This window comes from Eleutherodactylus coqui, chromosome 6, assembly GCF_035609145.1.
Source record: "Eleutherodactylus coqui strain aEleCoq1 chromosome 6, aEleCoq1.hap1, whole genome shotgun sequence".
Taxonomy (NCBI): Eukaryota; Metazoa; Chordata; class Amphibia; order Anura; family Eleutherodactylidae; genus Eleutherodactylus; species Eleutherodactylus coqui.
This window is the reverse complement of record NC_089842.1, coordinates 14597579-14618503: the sequence shown is the minus strand read 5'-3', so window position 1 is coordinate 14618503 and position 20925 is coordinate 14597579. Positions and strand designations below refer to the sequence as shown.

Below are 20925 nucleotides of genomic sequence, written 5' to 3'. Positions count from 1 at the left end.
CGGTAATTTCCTGATAGTGGTGACTTCCAGTCAGCTATATATTCCTGTCACCGGGGAGCCGGGATATATCAGCACATGGAGGGAACTCTCTGAAGTCGCCAGAAGGTAGAGGAGCAAACCAGCCCCGTCCCCTCCATACCAGCAACGAATGGGAAAGTCACATGTGAATATACAAATATGGCGATTCCTGTAATCAACCTGTAATGTCTGCGGGTATATAATAATCCATGACCCCAATATCCGCCATCACTCCAAGCTGCCATATTGACCCTATGTATATAATGCTCACTTATAGGGGTACAGACAAGACAGGAAGTACCCAAAAGAAAACCTCGTAATATCACTTTTAGCAATTTCCAAATTGTGCCAGTTTATCGGACTCTGGACTGTCAGATTACGGGGATTTCGTTGTACTCCTATTCTTTGTCAATGTTTCTGCAGTCTGAATGCCCCTGGCCGCCGTCTTCTTCTGTAACCCATGTCCCCTTTGTTTGTCAGAGATGTCCCTGGATGTCGATGCCGATCGGGATGGACAAGTAGAAAGAAACAACCCACAAAAGGTAAACGGCGCGGTGCGAGCCACACAGTGGCGGGCGAGGGGTTAACTCGTTGTGCGGTAACTTTGGGGTGTTATAATACAACCGCTGCTTAATGAAACTGAAATTGAGTTTGAGCAGTCAGCAGGAGAGGATCCGTTACACTGGGCTAGGGGCCGCAAATTACACCTGCTGTCAAGCCATCGTGGCCAGAGTACAGCCTGTCCACCCCCCTCTGTGAGACCTCTTAGCCAGACGATGGCTGATAACAGGGAATGATCACTTGTCCTACAGCCAGCTTCTCCCCAGACCAAGGAAGAAATGTAGAAAGTATCAAGAAACCGTTACTCTTCTATGTAGACAGAACCCCATTGTTACTATAATGGTGCCCATCTTGTGCCCATTCGATTTACATACTCTATATAATGATATCATGCAGGCTACGTGGACCTGGGGTCCGGAGGGTCAGGGCGCCATCCTGCTGGTGAACTGCGACAAGGACAGTATGTTCTCTCGTACGGTGGATGGCGGAGATAACATTGTGCTGTCCAAGACGGGTGAGTGATCGTTCATTGACCACTCCATGCAGAGAGAAGGCGCAGCAGTGACCCGTCCTCTGTGCCCCCACAGATCTCCTGGACATGTCTAAGATGCTGCTCCGGATCAAAGGGCCCGAAAAACTGCCCACAGGATACCACCTGCTGCTCTACATCTCTGCCACAGATGCCCCAAACCTGGGAGTGTTCCATCTGCACAGTGAGTGTCCCAGCGCCCCGCGTCCACCGTGGGGGCTTAAATAACTTATTTCTAAGCCTAAACTTTCGCTTTCTATTAAACATTACTAATGACTAAAATTGTACTAAACCCAAGTTAAATCATGTCACTCCAGTAGCAGTTTGGCTGCAGCTCTAGATGTGACTGTAGTATAAGGCAGGGTGTCTTATTCTGCACAGCAGAGCATGCACTGTACAAGCAGGGAGGATCCAGCGTGATGTCAGTTCTTGCAGTCCTACAGAAACAGAACTGCAGATGCAGCTTCGGATGTGACTGCAGTATAAAACACTCTTTATCTTATACTCTAGTAACATCCAGAGCTGCATCTACTATTCCATTAAAATGCTGTAGGACTGCAGGACCTTGCAACCCCTAGCTTGTACAGTTGTGGGGAGTTGAGAAGTGTAGTGTACATTATGACATTTCAGCGAAGATGTTAGTGGTTCTGTCAACATAATGCTGCTGAAATACCAGGGAGAGCAGCCAGCTGTTGGGAAAGAAGCGCTGGGTGTGTCTGGTTTATAAGACCTGATGCATCATCAGAATTATGATTGCAGCTCTGGATGTGATTGATAAAGAACACATGATGTAACAGCAGAATTATAAATGCAGCTCTGGATGTGCCTGAAGTATAACATGATGCAACTACAGAATTCTAAATTTAGCTTTGGATGTGATGGGAGCATAAGACTTCATGTAATGGCACAATTACGATTCCAGCTCTTGATGTATTTGGAGTCATGGAACAGCAGAACTGTGAGTGCAGCTCTGGAACTTATTGGAACATAAAACATGAGGTAAGTTAGGCCAAAAGCATCTGAGCATATAAAAACTCCCCACAAAGAAGGGAAGATTTTTTTATTTTTTTTAATATGCGAGCAGTTTTGTATGAAGCCGGTGCTTCCGTTTTATTACTTTAGTAGCCATCCGTTTTTTTACGTCTGCAAGAAAAAATACTTAAATGAGCCCAGTTCATTTTTTTTCTGCATTTCTTAGCAACAGATTCATGAAATACAGACAACCTGCTGACTGCGTTCATGTTCTTTCCGCTTTTTTTTTTCGTGTTGTCATTGACTTGAACAGGCGAGGCAGAATAGCGCCTGCCACGTTTTTATTTGTTTTTTATTCCCCACACGATCCGTGTGAAAAATCTGCTGTTTGTTTTGGCACATTGACCACTCTGGGTCTGTGTGCCGCCCGCGTCGGAGAGGACACGGACTGAAAATATGCTAAAGGTGAGTACAAGATAAGGAATGTAAAATGTTACATGAAGTGACCGCAGCACCAGTGTATAAGGCTGGGTTCACACGGGCGAGGGGGATTGTGGGTGGTGAAAAACTGACTGTTTTCTGTGCAGTTTTTTTTTTATGCATTTGCTGTGTTTTTGTGATGTTTCATGCACAATTTGTATCCGCTTTTCTAACCCATTTTTCACTGCTCTGCACTTTTTGGTTCATTTTTTTTAATGTGGTCCCCATAGTAACTTCTATTAAAAAGGCTCGCACTCACATGTCATGTAAGTGTAAAACTTTTTATAAAAAAATATTTAATGCTCCCAGTAGAAAATAATAGGTAATTCTACAGCAGCAGGAATCGCACAAAAACGAAACTTGCAGCGACTATCGGTCCGACTTAAAAAAAAAACAAAAAAAAACCTTGTGTGAATTAACCCATTCAGACAGAACTTTTGTGTTCAAATCGTCCGTGGGAGCGCAACCTAAGACAGCTGAAGTCTCGTGGTCAGTTGCATGTAGTTCTGATCTGCTCCCAACTCTAAGAGCCCAATTGACAATGACAAATTTCCGAGCCTCCTAAAGTGGCATCTACAGAAATCCGGAGCTCTCAGGCCTGATCCTCCCTGAGAGGCTGTGGAACATTCATTAGCGCCGCGCTGGACATCCGATCTGAGTACAACAAGAGGCTGCTTGGCGGGTGACGAGAGCCGGAATGTATATTAGTACCCTGGCACTTGTCACAAAAGCTGAACTAATGAACTATTAGCACATTGTGCATTAGAGACGTGAGACCCCGATAATCGGGACGCGGCGTTACTGCACCTCATGCCCTCAGTTAGAGGGATCATCCGCTTACACGTGAATGTAGTGCAACCACCGGATAGTGAGCGGCTCTGCTGAAAGCCGTCCTGAGCGAATACGTCTCAGATCCTCAGGACTTCAGGCGGATACATTTTGTAACAACTTACAGAAGAGACTTGGGGTTTGTTCACTCAAGTAATTTTCACGTACGAGTTCTATCTGAGTGCGAGGACAGAGCTGGCATGTGAAAAGGACCCGTTAATGTAAATAGATTAATTCACATGAGCGATTTCTCTCTCAGACCGAAAGCGCAAGATTGCAGCATGTCTTATTCATGGACAATTCTGCTATGGGTGCATGAAAAAAAAATGGTATTGCACTGCCGTGCTGTGCGACTGGGATCTGCATTTTTTTTTTTTCATTTAACTATTTGAAGAACTTGTGATTTATTTACTCCCACCCCACCCCCCACACAACCCCCATGTAAAAAACCCAGGTATAGCGATGAAAGACGTTAAAACCAATACGCATTGCAATCACAAAAAAGGCAAGTGTCATGTAGGCCAGATGTTCATGGATATACATAGCACTTGCCCATGTGAATACAGCCTTGTGCAACATATTAATACCCTATACCTGCACGTTGTATGCGCCTATGTAACATGCTGTGGTGAGTGTCATGTGACTGCGCTTGACTCCTATGCTCTCTCTTGGCAGATAAGGTGTACACCCATGTCCTGGGCAGAGAGAAGCTGTTCTACAAGGCGCGGTACACGGGGACCAGCGAGCTGGAGTTCTTTGTGGAAGGACTGCACTTCCCGGATGAGGGATTTAACGGACTGGTGACTATAAAGGCCAGTCTGCTGGAGACACAGATAGAGGTAACACCGAGAGGGGATTTCTTTTTTTTTTTTTTTTTTTTGTTTTTTTTTTTTTTTGTTTTTTTTGTTTTTTTTTAAATTATTTTTGACTAACTCGTCCTTTGCTGTTAATGTGTTAAATATTTTCTTGTATGGGTCTCTGGGCAAATAGGGCCCACCATTAGAGCTTTTTCAGGGGTAAGACCCAGCTTTCCAAAGTTACTGAATGGTTAACATGCCTCGCTAGGCAGAGATACATGCTGGATACATAGATGTCATGCTGACCGTGGGGCAGCTGGAAGGCGTAGATCTCATGTGTTTAAGGTTCCCAGCATGTAAGGGGATGTCCAGCAGGTCTGCACAGTTTATTGGCAGACCGTCCACACAGACGACCATGCAGAATACTAGGAAAAAAATAACGCAAAAAAGGACAGTATGCAAAATACAAAGGAATGGCAGCTGGTGGCCCTGGACTATTGCTCATCCTCTCACCTGGGTTAGGGGCCCTTTTTGAACAGGACCATTTTTAGACACAGAAGCACCGTTGTCCCAGTGATACATTAATCCTGTGCTTTTACAGAGGAGCGATGATCGCTCAGTGAACGGAGGCAGAGAGGACCGGGGGATCGTTCCGTCCGTCTGTCCGCCCGGAAAACAATCCTCAGACAATCTACACTTTTACAGCAATAAACCCTTGGGGTGTTTTTGTTTTGTTTCATTTGAACCAGCAGAATGTTTGCTGCTTCATTATATTTTCATTAAACATTTATATAAACCTTTGAAACTAAAACAATGAACATGTATAAAATCTACAATAATAGGCAACATCTTACATTATTAAATAGATAAGTGCTTATGACTTCTCTATATGCTCCGTTGGCAGCTGCCATCTTTGCTCCACTTTAGTCCCCTTCATTTATTAACTCTTATACGACGCTTGCATGTAGGATACACGTGACCAGGGGTAGCGTCTATAAAAAAAACATTTCTATAATTTTTTAATTTTTTTTTTTTTTTTTTTTAACACCATTTACTCTACTGGATAAATAATGTAATTTGTAGTACGGGCTGTTATGAAAGTGGCAATAGCAATTATGTTGTGTGGGTTTTTTTTGTTTTTTTATTGTTTTTGTTTTGTTTTTTTCCAATAATTAAAGCCTTGTGTATAAGGGGAAAAATGTTTAAACTTTTTTTTTTTTTTTTCTGTAAAAATGTTGACTTGTAATGAGTGATTTAGATGCGTGAAATAATGAGGACTTGTTCCTTTTCTGGGAAAAACCCCATATGTGATATTCAGAGAGCAAGTATGCTCTCTGATAGATGTGGAGACTGCCTGCTAGTCTCCTCTCCCTCAGTTCAAGCTCACTATTCCCTTTAATTCATATATTTGAACACCACACAGATGCCAGTAATATAATACCAGGTATAAAAGTTGTATTAATCATAATTACTCTATAGCACATCTATAATTCTAGGAGCAGTAATAATTCAATTGGAAGAAAAGAAAAAACCCTATATAATACATAACCAGAAATGATAAAGGGGACGCGGATATTAAATTACAGATTCTAGACACTGGCATAAGTAGGCAGACAGATATGAATACAAGCAATGCCACACTGGCACGAAGGGGTCTGTGCCATCTTCCATCTCTTTTCTCTCCCCTCTGACTGATCTCCATATATAGAAGCCTAACCGTTGCTGCTCAGTAACCGGATCTGATTCTTGGTTTCGTGTCGCTGTCCTTGGCTTAAGTTTCGCTCCTGTTTCCAACGGTGCTAACAACATAATCAGCGTCAGTGCAAGCGTCTGCCAGCATCTTAGCTTCTTGCAGGAAGCATAAAGGACACATTAGCGACAAGGACGGGGAGGGGGTGCCTCTAACAAGGTCTTTATTTAATAGTTCAGCGTTGCCTATACCAAAAGCATCACTCAGCTTTCTGCAGACCCTGAATGGCACAGCTTTATTATGCAGTTATTTTTAACCCCTGCTTCATCTTTCCTACTGCTCTGCCTGTATCCGTTGGCATTGTTTTCATGAACCAGAAGGCTCAGGATGAGTAGTGCTCTTGGTCCACCAAGTAATGCATAATCCGGGTCCGGTCATATACCGTGCAGAAATATATCCACTGTTCTCTTTCCTGCAGGGAATCCCTGAGACCCCCATATTCACAGATGTGGTGACGTTTCGTATCACCCCGTTAATCATTACACCCAGCATACTGGAGCCCATAGAGGTTTATGTCTGCAGGTAAGAAGTGACACCTTTAATTGATAGTCTTTATTTTAGGCTCCAGAATTGAGACCCCAATATTGTGTCCGCTTTCTTCCGGCAGTGTGAAGGACAATTACCTCTTCTTGAAGGAGATCAAGAACTTAGTGAGCGAAGCAAAGTACAAGATCCAGATTTGTTTTGAGTACGTGAACCGAGGGGATCGCTGGATGCAGGTCTGTGTGATGATACCCTGCAAATCAGGAGCCTTGGGCCGGGGACATACCCACATGATGGTAATATAATGCATTTAATCACAGGATGAGATGGAATTCGGATACATTCAAGCGCCACATAAAAGCTTCCCTGTTGTGTTGGATTCTCCCAGAGATGGAGAACTAAAGGATTTTCCTATTCGGGAACTGCTGGTGAGTTCAGTGTGAAAGACTTTGAAGTATTTACTAGAGAGCAGCAGTGTAAAGAATGAGAATGTAGCCTAGCCATTTACTAGAGAACAGCAATGACCTTACTGAGAATGTAGCCTAGCCAATCACTAGAGAACAATGGTAACATCACTGAGAATGTAGCCTAGCCAATCACTAGAGAGCAGCGGTGACATCACTGAGAATGTACCCAAGCCATTCAGAAGAAAGAGCAATAGTGACATCACTGAGAATGTAGCCTATCCATTCACTAAAGAACAGCTGTGACATCACTTACAATGTAGCCTATCCATTTCCTAGAGAGCAACAGTGACATCACTAAGAATATTGCCTAGCCAATCACTAGAGAGCAGCAATGAAAAGACAGAGAATGTAGCCTATCCATTCACTAGAGAGTAGCGGTGACCTCCCTGAGAATGTAGCCTAGCTAATCACTAGAGAGCAGCAATGAAGAGACTGAGAATATAGTCTATCCATTCACTAAAGAACAGGGGTGACATCACTGAGAATGTAGCCTATCCATTCACTAAAGAACAGGGGTGACATCACTGAGAATGTAGCCTATCCATTTAGAAGAAAGAGCAATAGTGACCTCACCAAGAATGTAGCCTAGCCATTCACTAGAGAGCAGCGGTGACCTCACTGAGAATATAGCCTAGCCAATCACTAGAGAGCAGCAGTGAAAAGACAGAGCATGTAGCCTATCTATTCACTAGAGAGTAGCAGTGACATCACTGAGAATGTAGCCTAGCAATTCAGAAGAAAGCACAATAGTGACATCATTGAGAATGTAGCCTAGGCATTCCCTAGAGAGCAGCGGTGACATCACTGAGAATGTAGCCTATTCATTCCCTAGAAAAAAAAAAAACATTGGGTAATCTCTTAGCACCATCACGCCCCCGGATACTAAACTCTCAAAAAGAATACTTCAACCAAAAATCTGCAATCTCTCCACTATTAGGCTCATACAAATGTGGAAAAATAAACTGTAAGTGCTGCCCAAATATATGTCACAAAAGAAAAATCATTGAAAGACAGTTGGATAATCACTACTCCATTAAACAATATTTGAACTGCAGTACAGCCCACCTAATATATATGATAGAATGCCCTTGCGGGCTCCGATATATAGGTCGCACTATCAATGCCCTGCATAATCGTATCAATCATCATAGACATAACATAAAAAGAGGTTTTCTAAAACATAGCCTATCGCGACATTTCTACCTTGAACATAACTCAGACCCAAACCTTATGAAAATTACTCCAGTGGAAAAAATAAACACAGGAGAATTTATTAAACTAAAAACTAAGGAAATGTTTTATATATTTTATTTTAATACTCTTATACCGAATGGTTTAAATGAGGTCTTAGAGAAATTTTAAACAGTAATAACAGGAATTTTATAATTATGTATTATTAGGCGCTTTTTAGGGATAAGTGTAGTCTTCATGGATACTATATATATATTGTATTTTTATTTTCTATATGTCAGTATTGCAAGCCTCTGGTTGCATTTTTATACTCAGTTTTATATTTATTGGTAAGATATTGAAATTGCATATTTATCTTGTGATATATACTTTTCAGTATAATTATGCAAAAAATGATGCAAAGCAATTGCATGCAATCAACTTTCCATCTTGCTATATTTCCCCTTTGCGACTACTTGATGTTGCATAGTCTAATAGCATTAAGTCACATTTTGAAATGTAATCCTTTTTCAAATCAGCACCAAACAGCTGTCACTTTATCTAGACAGCATTTAAAGGGTTATATCCATTGAGAGTACTCATGATGCATTTATCCTGAGTCCCATGGGGTAGTATAATATATACAACAACTTCCCCCTGAGACTCTGTTATCTTAAATCACTATAGTAATGGGGACCCTGCGGGGCAAATTACTGATAGAACATCACGGCCCAGCGCTATCACTATAAACTCCCCTCCCTCCCCCCACGAGTCACTATAACAACCGGTATACACTGGGAGGCTACTATGTGCTCACGGAACTATCACATGCCGAACGCTGACTATTACAGATCCATGGGTTACCATAACAACTGGTACACAATGAGATGAACTGCTGAGGATCATCACGTGTCCAGCGTTACCTTACCAAGCCCCTCCCCCCTGTGTCATCTGGATTACGCAAACACTGCGGGACGGAGCATCAGGTCTCTATATAAACGTCATCAGGGTATCACCATGGCAACGGAAACGCCACAAGATGGAGCGTCTCACTTCCACCGTGAAAGCCATTAGAAGCACGCTTGTTTCCCTCCTCAGCGACAGCAGGCAGCAAATTCCTGAAACCCTATAGGTACTATATTCATGTTCCCAATCCTGGTAATGTTTGTTGTGCCTTGCTGTGATTGTGACGTTATTATAGTACCATGACCATGTGATAGGTGCATATATTATAGCCACGCCCTGTAGAGAACGTCACAAGGTGAGAGTAAACTCTGGCATTAGTTTAACCCCATAATAATATACAGAGGAACTTCTTAATTCACGTATCATTCAGCCCATATCCCTCTGGGAGTAATATATATATAAATAAGCTGACTATGAACTAATATACATGTATATATATTCTATTGAAGGACAATTAATTTAGATTTGCTGATGCATTATCCATCCCATGTTTTCTAATTCACTCATTGTAACACCATCTGTGCAGGCTATGTAATTATGTATTCATTACCTGCACTATATAACACAGGTAGTTTGCATGTGTTTTTTATGCTTGAGAAAGGCCGAGATTACGGCCGAAACGCGTCGCAATAAAAGAACTTTCGTATATATCTTCTGTATCCTATATGCCATCTTGGATTCAGGGGTGCTTAAACATTAGCACCCCTGCGAAGTAAGTTATATCCGTTATTATACGAACTCCTCTTATTATCTTGGATGATCTGCCCTTTTCCGTGACACCGGAGCGCTGGTTAATTTTCCTCTGTTTCTGATCTATCCATTCACTAAAGAACAGGGGTGACATCACTGAGAATGTAGCCTATCCATTCACTAAAGAACAGGGGTGACATCACTGAGAATGTAGCCTATCCATTTAGAAGAAAGAGCAATAGTGACCTCACCAAGAATGTAGCCTAGCCATTCACTAGAGAGCAGCGGTGACCTCACTGAGAATATAGCCTAGCCAATCACTAGAGAGCAGCAGTGAAAAGACAGAGCATGTAGCCTATCTATTCACTAGAGAGTAGCAGTGACATCACTGAGAATGTAGCCTAGCAATTCAGAAGAAAGCACAATAGTGACATCATTGAGAATGTAGCCTAGGCATTCCCTAGAGAGCAGCGGTGACATCACTGAGAATGTAGCCTATTCATTCCCTAGAAAGCAGCGGTGACATCACTGAGAATGTAGCCTATTCATTCCCTAGGGAGCAGCGGTGACATCTTTAGTGAATGGATAGGCTACATTCTCAGTGAACAGCGGTGACCTCACTGAGAATGTAGCCTATCCATTCCCTAGAGAACAACAGTGACATCACTGAGAATGTAGCCTATTCATTCCCTAGAGAGCAGCGGTGACATCTTTAGTGAATTGATAGGCTACATTCTCAGTGAACAGCAGTGACCTCACTGAGAATGTAGCCTATCCATTCACTAAAGAACAATGGTGAAATCACTCAGAATGCAGCCTATACATTCACCAGAATGTACCTGTGATTGGCCAGCGGTAAAATTGGGCCGACTTTTCGCATTGGATCGGTCAGTCCGACCAAATTTTTGGCAAAAATTTACTTTTCCATAAAGCATGATGAACACTGGTGGTAGTGGTGGTCGTGCCTCTTCAATGAATGTGGCTCAGTGGTTAGCACTGTTGCCTTGCAGTCCTAGAGTTCTAGGTTCAAATCTCATCAAGGACTACATCTGTATGGACTTTGAAAGACTCTTTTCAAATGTTGCCGTTGGTTAGATTTGAACCTACAGCTGCAGGACAACAAGGCAGCAGTGCTAACAACTGAGCCACCATGTTTGTTCTTTCTTTCTTCTCTGGAGGAGAAAAAAGATAAATATGAAGAGAATATTCAAAGTCCATACAGAAATTGTTTTTTGTCAGATTTAAACCTAGCACTGCGAGGCAACAATGCTAATGACTAAGCCACCATGCTTGATCTTCCTTCTCTTCCACCTATCTCCTCTTCCAAATGAGGAGGGGAAGGAGAATAAGATCTCCAGATCTTTTTCTTTTCCTTCTCCGGATGAGGAAGAAGCTTGGTGGCTCAGTGTCTAGCCCTGTTGCCTTGTAGTGTTGGGGTTCTAGATTCACGTGTGAAATATGGACACAAACTCCATGCAGATGTTATGTTCTCTTTGTGTTTAATCCGAATCAGAAGGGTGTTGGCCCAGTTGTTAGCACTTATGTCTTGCATTGTATGTTCAAATATGAGCAAGGGCACCATCTGTATTGAGTTTTTCAAAGTCCATGCGGATGTTGGCCTTGATGAGATTTGAACTTGGGACCCCAACACTGAAAGGGAACAGTGCTAACCACTGAGCCACATTCATTAAACCACCAATTAGGGACCTTAGAGATGAGCGAACGTGCTCGGCCACGCCCCTTTTTCGCCCGAATACCGCGAATTCCGAGTACTTCCGTACTCGGGCGAAAAAATTCGGGGGGCACCGTGGCGGCACGGGGGGGTAGCAGTGGGGAGTGGGGGGGAGAGGGAGAGAGAGAGGGCTCCCCCCTGTTCCCCGCTGCTCCCCCCCCCCCCCCCCCCCCGCACCGCCACGCCTCTCCCCGCCCCCCGAATCTTTTCACCCGAGTACTGAAGTACTCGAAAATGGCGGTACTCGGGTGCGTAAGTACTCGAAACGAGTACGTTCGCTCATCTCTAGACCTTATGGAGGCCAAATTGGTGAACCCAATTTTTATTCCCATTGACTTTATTGGGATTTGGGATCAGGTTGTCCGGATTATTTTGGGGAAAATTGGGCCGATCACTCCTGGCCCGATTGATCCAATAATCCCTCATCATTAGCTGTGACATCACAGACAATGCAGCCCACTCCTTCGCTGGAGAGCAGCGGTGACCTCCCTGACGGCTTATCCATTAACCATCTTTATGGTTCCACATACAGACCAGAACAATAAAAATGTTTAGCAGGACAAAGATAATTAACCGTTTACAGAAATTCCTGCCCATCTTTGCCTAGCAGCGGGTCGGTTCCTATGTGATATGGTAGTAGCAGAGTGCTGGGCAGTACAGGACGGGTTTATGGCGGGATCTTCTTTTTTCTATATTTTGCAGGGCGTCTCTACAGCATTGGGTTTAATAGACGCAGTATATTAGGCCAGGAATGTCTCCCTCCTGTGTGTCGGGTGTCACCCGGGGTATTCCGTGCCGGCTCTGGTAGCCGGGAGTTTTCTGGGCACTCATCCCGGGCATTTTACAGGTTGTCTTACAGTTTAATGGAAGACGCTACTCAATTAATCTCAATCTGTAATGGAAAGTCTACTCAGTTCACAATCCTGGGGCCACGGCCAGGAGACAAACACTTCTCTGTCCTGCAGCAGAACTTTGGGCTTAGCAGCTGCCATATTGAGCGTGATGGATCGTTATTAAGTTATCCCCAGGCTGGGGTCTCACTTTACTGGCCCTGATGTCGGCTCTGTGTATAGCACCGCTGCAGAATGCCAGGGCGTCCCGTATACTAAGTGAGGTGGGGATCAGCTGCTGGGAGTCCATGGATCAAAATGCAAAATCGATTTATTAGCAGGCTAGAGCTAAACCATTGCCGGCTTCTAGGGATGAGCGAGTATACTCGCTAAGGCACATTACTTGAGCGATTAGTGCCTTAGCCGAGTATCTCCCCGCTCGTCTCTAAAGATTCGGGGAGCGGCGGTGGAGAACGGGGAGGAACGGAGGGGAGATTGCTCTCTCCCTCTCCTGCTCCCCGCCGCAACTGACCGCCGGCCCCCGAATCTTTAGAGACGAGCGGGGAGATACTCGGCTAAGGCGCTACTCGCTCGAGTAATGTGCCTTAGCGAGTATACTCGCTCATCTCTACAGCTGTTTCCAATGGCAGTCGGTCATGAGCGCACCCACGAACTGTATCGGAGCACCTATAATACTTTTCTCTCGGACTTGTGAATACCGCTCTAGATGTGATTTGGAATACACTGGGTGTTCTCCTTGGGGAGAGACTATACCATCCCCCTAGGTGTTCCCACACACTTTTTGGGTGCTCTCATTAAGGAGATACTGCTTCATAGGCTCCTCACAGACAAAGCCAGAGACCTACTGCATACTGTTAAGGGGCAACCTTCCCCCCCCCCCCCCCCCCCCCCCACCCTCCCTGAAACAGTCTATATATGCATGGTTTCTGGCTTGGTTTAAAAATCCCAATCATTGTAGACCCTTTTTTTTTTTTTTTTTTTTTTTTTTTTTATGAGGTCACTTTGAATTGAGGGAATGCCATCCAATAGATGGCGCTGTAGAGGTATTTTTTCATCTTTCTGATTGGAATACAAGATGTGTTATATGTAATTTATTTACCCAGACAATTGGCATTGGGCCTCCGGCACATTCACGTGTTTTGGTGTTGCGTGTTGTCTGTGTAATTCTATGGACAGCACATGGCCCCATGATCGCTTATCAATCTATATACATGGACGCTTTTGTCTATGTGAAAAGCCTTCCGGGCATGTCCTACCCATGTCATGGATGAGAATAAGGATATGCCAGTGCGTGTGGGGTACTGGGTCCATGTGCTGTGTATTGTGAGTTGCGCTCCGACGTAACCTATGACCAGTGTGTAACTTTGCCTTAGGCCGATGACACATGAGCGCATTATGGCTGCATTTTGTGTCCATTATATGGATGAAGATCCCGGTCTGATCGTGGGCCTCCTGAGCTGAGCTCTGAGGATCATAGATTCTTAAGATGCTCCGATGGCCACGGTCAGGCTGTGACACTCCTCCGTGTTACGGATGCATAAATGTGGCCCTCCTGCGTCACCGACCTTTAAGAAAGATTTAAACTGGAGGTTTTCTCCAAGGTTTCCTCCAGCTTTGCAGTATGTATCTGTAGCTGATCTTCTCTGCATTTCCAGGGACCAGATTTTGGCTACGTAACGAAGGTTGCAGCTTCTTCGGAGGTCACAAGCCTGGACTCCTTTGGGAACTTAGAAGTAAGCCCTCCCGTGACCGTCGCAGGCAAGAAGTACCCTCTGGGCCGGATTTTGATTGGGAGCAGCTTTCCTACGTAAGGCTAATTTAGACTTGTCAGACACATGGCGGACATTCCTGATCAGCCGGGTCCACCACTGTCTACATTGTGTAATATACACTGCTCAAAAACATGTTGGGAACACTTAAGACTCGCGGTATAACACTCCGGGGATGGCAATCTGTCCAGTTAGGAAGCAGAAGTGATTGGAAATGAATGTCACCCACTTTGGTGAAAATGAAAGTGACAACAGGGTACCAGTAGCATCAGAGCTGGAGGAGCTGCCAGAGCCCTACAAAATGCCCACCAGCTGCTGCTGACCCAACTGCCATACAGACTCCATGAGGGCTCAACACCCTGTACTCACAGCTCCATACCGGGCAGCTTGACTGGCATTCGCCAGAGTACACCAGAATTGGCAGTTCAGCCATTGGTACCCCCTTCTCTTCACTGATGAGGGGTTCACACTGAGCGCATGATAGACATAAGAGTCTGGAGATGCTGTAGTGAACATTATGCTGCCTGCAATATCATCCAGCATGAACAGTTTGGCGGCGAGTCAGTGATAGTCTGTAAAGACATATCCTTGGAAGGCTGCACAAACCTCCACGATACCCAACCGTACGGTGACTGCTCTTGGGTATCAGGATGAGATCCTCAAAGCCACTGTCAGACTGTCTACAGGGTTCCTCCTGGTGCAAGGCACTGAGCAGCCACATGTGGCAAGAGTTCGTAGGCAGCTTATGGATGACAAAGGCATTCATGCCATTGACTGGCCCTCATGTTCTCCAGACATGGATCCGGTTGAAAATGAAGGATAGATGGAAAGGACAGCACCTCAGATAAAGTATCAAAAGCAATAAAAACCAAAATCTGACTCACCTGGTGTAGACTGCTAGACCCACGAAAGGGCCAGTTGTCACACCTGTAGTCCCCGCAAGCCAACTTATTCTCCACTTTTGTGGGGCATCCAGGAAGACCAGGAGAGCGGCAGGAAAATCCAAAAATCCACAGTTGGATCCAGTTGAGAACCTCTGGAATGTTCCATATCAGTGTATCCGATCCCAAGTAGCACCATAAACTGTCCAGCAGTTCACCGATGCCCTGATCCAGGTCTGGGAGATGATCCCCCAGGCTGTCATCACTACAGTAGTATATCCATATGTTATTGGTAGTGCGTACAGGCACATGAGGATCATACAGTTGCAATCAAAATAATTCAAACTGCATTGCAAATTGAGTTCACTTGCAAAATTTACCAACTTTCAGCTATTTGCAAAAAACAATCACACATGAACAATTTAAGTATCTCAAAACAACTAATGTAACAAGTGGTTTCTCCAAATTCAATACAGCCTGAATTATTCAACTCTCTAAATAGATTCTTTCATAAAAGCACATTAGAGATGAGCGAGTATACTCGCTAAAGGCAATTGCTCGAGCGAGCATTGCCTTTAGCGAGTACCTGCCCGCTCGAGACCGAAGGTTCGGCTGCCAGCGCGGGTGACAGGTGAGTTGCGGCAGTCAGCAGGGGGAAGAGAGAGGGAGAGAGAGATCTCCCCTCCGTTCCTCGCCGCTCTCCCCCGCAACTCTCTGCCCGCCGCCGGCACCCGAACCTTCAGTCTCGAGCGGGCAGGTACTCGCTAAAGGCAATGCTCGCTCGAGCAATTGCCTTTAGAGAGTATACTCGCTCATCTCTAAAGCACATATTTGCAAAACTGCTTTTGTCTCAAGCACACCTGCTACAACTAATCGAGGACAGTAGTTATATCAGGTGTGCTTGAGATAACACAATTACCTGGATTGGCTAGGACTTTGTTGACTGTGATAGATTGCTTGTTAGAAATATGGCTAAAGGCCCTTTTACACAAAGATAATCGCTTAAACGGCCGAATGACTGAACAATATGACTATCTTTTTTTGCATAAAATTACAAGTACAGATAATGGCTGTATTACCCTCATTAGCTAAAGTAATGTTTGTAGAAGGAAAACTAGTTGTTTGCTCAGGTGGGTGTGTGTTTATGAGAGGGATTATCTCTCCAGACAGAGTAAACAATGTACTACAAGGCATACACAATGAGTACACTGTTTACTCCCCTCAAGTCATCAAGCCGCTCAAAATACTGAACGATTTCCATTCAAATGGATTGAATTTTCAACGGTCTGACTATCTTTTTTTATGCAGGCTAAACAACAAGTGAACGAATAATGCACGACTGACCACGTTTACATGTAACGATTATCGCTCCCATCTGGACGTTTGAATGAACTTTTGAGCAATAATCGTTGCATGTAAAAGGGCCTTAAGTCAAGAGAGTGGTCCAAAAACTTAAGAGATCATTGCCTTGTACAAACAAGCCAAAGGTTACAAAAAGATAGCACAGGCGCTGAACGTTCCTAGAGATACAGTTTGAACTTATGAACTGCTTCCAAGTTATAGAAACACTGAATACACTACCAGGGCAAGGCAGAAAGAGAAAGCCATCACCGGCTGCCACCAAATTCCAGAGGAGGCAGGTGGCCAAAGACCCTCGAGTGACTGCAACAGCCCTGCAGCTGAGGTTTCTGTTTTGCATGGTAAGGCACATATTAAACGCTGAAAGTCTTAAGACCTGAACTCCAAGATGTCGCCTCTACTGACCCAAAGACAAGAAAGTCTCTTCAATATGCTTAAAACTAGATAACTAAGGCACAGTTTGGGGGATTCTGTTCTGTGGACTAATGAAACAAAACAAACGTTTCGGGCCTCTGGGTCAGCGGATCGTCTAGATGAGGTAGAATGAAGCAGATGCTGAGAAGAACCTCCTGCTTACAGCAAAGCATGGCGGCGGCTCGGCGAGGCTGCGGCGAAGCATGGCGGCGGCTCGGCGAGGCTCTGGAGCTGTTTTGCTTCCTCCGGCGCTGGAAATATGCAGTGTGTGGAGGGCAAGATGGATTCAATCAAATATCAGGAAATCCTAGAACATCATGTCTTCTGTGAGGAGGCTGAAGCTTGGGAGTTATTGGACCTTCCAACAGGTCAACGATCCCAAGCAGACCTCATAGTCCACCAGGGCTTCAGAAGAAAGCGGCTGCAGCACACAAACCTGGGAGTATTAGTGAGCTGGAGGCCATGAGGACCGGGGTAAGACTCCTCAGGACCGCTGTCAGGAGCCGCTGTCTGGCTGTACATCACATCTGCAGCAAGAGCTCTCTACTATGTACTAAAGACGCTGATCATGAAGGGGAAAATAATTCTGAGACGACAGGAGTCGCTAAAAGTGGCATTTTGTGGTGAATTTGGAGAAACCGCTTGTTATATCAGTTCTGTTGACAGATTTTTAAATTGTTCTTGTTTTGGTTTTTTTGAACCGCTGAGTTTGTAAATCTGACAAAATGAATTTCTAATGGAAGGGCCGGAATGATTTTGGTTTCAGTTGTGCATACTACTGAGACATGTGAGTTCTTGCGATGAAAATTGGTTTTCTGGGTGATTTTGATATCCGCTCCTCAGTTGGTTTTGGTTTCCGTTGTCCTCTGATACTTCATTTTGTTCTCAACAAATGACACCATTTATATCAGTAAAGTCGTTTAACTTGAATCCTTCGTTCGATATTCCTTTTTTTTTGAGCAGTGTATACATTCTCCCTAGTGGGGGCGCTGTGTCCTCTCTGAACCTCTCCTATAATTAGAGATGCTCAGCTGTCAGTTGAGTGCCAAGAAATACCTTTCTGCAGCTCTGCTGAGCTGGCAGAGTTATTTGGGAGGGCACCTCGCTGTGTTCACCTCTGTAACCCGAGCATACCCCCTGCCAGAGGTGTCGGGGGCACGCACACGGGTCATGTGAGCCCTTACACCAGATTGGACGTGACGCAATATGCTGTGGCTGCGGATCCCTGTTACATGATCTCAGCAATATTGTGAAGGGATTTCTTATTTTCGGTGGGTTCGGGCCTCTTTGGGGTTTGTTTTGGACTCCCGGTTAAGGTACATGTACATGGGACAATTACTGCCTTTGTGCCTTCTGCGCAGGAGAGATAGTCGCGTACTGAATGGAGGCGCCAGACGCTGGCGATCTCTTTTAGCCGCTCACCTCCATTTACTGCAGACTTCTGTCTTTGATTGGTTAATTACTGCCTGTTTACATGGGCCGATAGTTGCTTGGCTTTTAGGTGAGCTAAAAACCGAGTGACTCTGCAATACATAAATAACTTTCCCCTTATTGCCGCCGCCTGCCGCTTGTACACAGGCGGCTAGTTTCAAAAATTGTTGTTTCCAGCGATGATTCAGGCTGTAACCACCCCGTATATAAAGGTACCTTTTAAAGTCTGTTTAGACGGAATGAAAGTGAATGACATTGTTCAGTCTTCGTGCAAACTAACGACTGAACGACAAGCGAGAATCGTTTGCTTCTTGTGTGACGATCAGTTTCTGAAGGACTCAGAATCATCGCTGGCTCGTTCACTTGGCGTTCCGTTTAAACAGCGCTCGTTGAGTGTTTCACACAGGAATATAAAATGCTGAACGAGAAGTAATCGGTTCTCCATGAGCAAATCTGCCTGTCTAAATGGGCGTGCGAACGAGCTGGTGATGACATTACTAGTTCAGTCGCTCTCATTCAGTGTAAGGGAGCATTAGTCAGGAGATGGACTGCATCCTGGTCCTGAAATCACATCCTTAGCTGACTCAGCTTATATACTCTGCTGCCCTCGCAGCCTCCCATCTGCATAGCGCTATGTAATATGTTGTATATTGTCACGATTGCTATAGGTTCACTGTGCCGTACTTGTCCTCTCTTTACAGCTCATCTGGCAGAAGAATGACCAAAGTTGTGCGAGATTTTTTGTATGCACAAAGGGTGCAGTCGCCCATTGAGCTGTTTGCTGATTGGCTGTTGGTGGGTCACGTGGATGAATTCATGACCTTTGTGCCCGCGCCAGATCAGAAGGTACTTCCGCAGTTTACCTTTTATTATATACGGGGTACAGGGCAGCAGTTGGATCGCTGGATGTTGTTACTCGTCACTGAGAAACTTTACATCTTTGAGTCATGTATATGGGCCACTTGTAGCCCTGAGGACATCATGGGCCTAAACCGGTCCATGTATATTTATATATGCTTCAATTAACTAACGTAATGCCTGGAGCCTTGAACCCTCACCCGATCTGCTCTCAAGGCGTGGAATACCCCGATTACTGTAACAAATTCCTTTCCGCGGCGAGGTAAAAAGCATCCAGTGTGAGAGCGGCCTAACTGACAGGAGTGGCTGTGTCCCCTTCTAGGCAGTTTTTGTGGAAGGGTCCATGTAATGGCATCACACAGACTGAGAAATTGACTAGAAACTGATTACATAGGCCCAAGTAGACCAAGAATTCAGATCACATGACAACCTAAGCAAAAAGTTATAGATAGAAAGGAATAACTAACCAAGGTAACGCTAGGTCATTATATATACAGGAAGGATAGCTACATACTGAAGGCGTGCTCTTTTAATTTTTGGAAAACCCCTTTATTAGGCAGCAATTTAAAAAATGTACTATAAACGTACTAATATATATGGTATAAGCAACCCAGTGATCGCAAGTTCAATTTCTCTGTGGCCAAAAAAATGAATGAAAGAAAACCTAAAAGTTATAAAATCCTCTTTTCCCAATAAATAAAATGTAAACTATAAAATCCAAACTATTAAAAAAAATAAACTTTATTTGTATAGCACCAACATATTCCGCAGCGCTTACATAGACAGGGGGCTACAGAAAGACCATACAAAAATTACAGAACCACGGTTACATAGTAATCAGTTGATGGAAACAATAGGGGTGAGGGTCCTGCTCCAACGAGCTTACATACTACGAATTATGGGGTGATACAGAAGCTAAAGGGGCTGGAGATGGGCACGGTATGGCGAGGTGGAGAGTGAGGGATGCTATACACAGACAATGGTCAGACATTTAGCCGTGTGACGGCAGAATCTGTATGACTGCAGGAGCGGTTTATAGTGGCTCGCAGGGATTGCAGTCAGTAGGTCAGGGAGCATGTTATCAGGCGGAGTACAGAGGGGTTTGTTTAGGGTATATGGGATGCCTCCCTGAAGAGGTGCATTTTTAGAGCACGCCTGAAGTTCTGTGAGTCCTGGATTGCTCGGGTAGCCTTTGGTAGTGCGTTCCAGAGGACCGGTGCTGCTCTGGAGAAGTCTTGGAGGGAATGAGAAGTTCAAATTAAAGCGGCGCTCAGTCTGGTTTCGTTAGCAGAGTGGAGAGCCCGGGCTGGCTGATGGATTGAGATGAGGGAGGCGATATAGGGGGGCGCTGCACTGTGGAGGGCCTTGTGGATGAAGGTAGCGAATTTAAATTGAATTCTGTATTTAGCGGGCAGCCAGTGCAGTGACCGGCACAGGGCAGAGGCGTCCGAGTAGCGGCTGGACAGGAAGATGAGCTTGGCTGCTCATCTTAAAATATCACATTATTCCGAATGGTGAACACCAACAAATGCGCAATGCCAGAATTACATTTCTTTGGTTCCCTTGTCTATTAAAATTGAATAAAAATGATCAAAAAGTGGTATGTATCCCAAAATGATGCCAAGAAAAAACAGACTTTCACCTGCAAAAAAACAAGGCGTCATGCAGCGAAATTGATGAAAAAAATTAATAAAAGTTACGGAGGTCAGAATGTGACAACAAGATCAATTTCTAACTCATTGCTCTTGGAAGGGGGAGAGGAAAAAAAATCTCAGATTATGGTTTCATCTTATTGTGCTGGTTTTTTTAACTCAAGTCATTAATCATCCAGAACACACCTCAGGGACTGCCATTTACTAGTGTTCTGCTGCCCCCTGTTGGATGGAGAGAGTAATGACCGCTTTATTTAGCATAGTACT

At 44.5% G+C, this 20925-nt stretch overlaps 1 protein-coding gene across 1 annotated transcript in view; it reads left to right on the top strand.

Annotated features, from left to right (window-relative positions):
* PADI2 (peptidyl arginine deiminase 2) overlaps positions 1-20925 on the top strand; it is a 43963-nt gene that overhangs the window by 17790 nt on the left and 5248 nt on the right. Inside the window, exons 4-12 of the mRNA XM_066606338.1 lie at positions 499-560; positions 976-1093; positions 1167-1292; positions 4064-4227; positions 6354-6457; positions 6543-6654; positions 6739-6846; positions 13950-14101; positions 18850-18994. Of these exons, the coding sequence (XP_066462435.1) occupies positions 499-560; positions 976-1093; positions 1167-1292; positions 4064-4227; positions 6354-6457; positions 6543-6654; positions 6739-6846; positions 13950-14101; positions 18850-18994 (1091 nt within the window). The remainder of the gene's footprint in view (positions 1-498; positions 561-975; positions 1094-1166; positions 1293-4063; positions 4228-6353; positions 6458-6542; positions 6655-6738; positions 6847-13949; positions 14102-18849; positions 18995-20925) is intronic.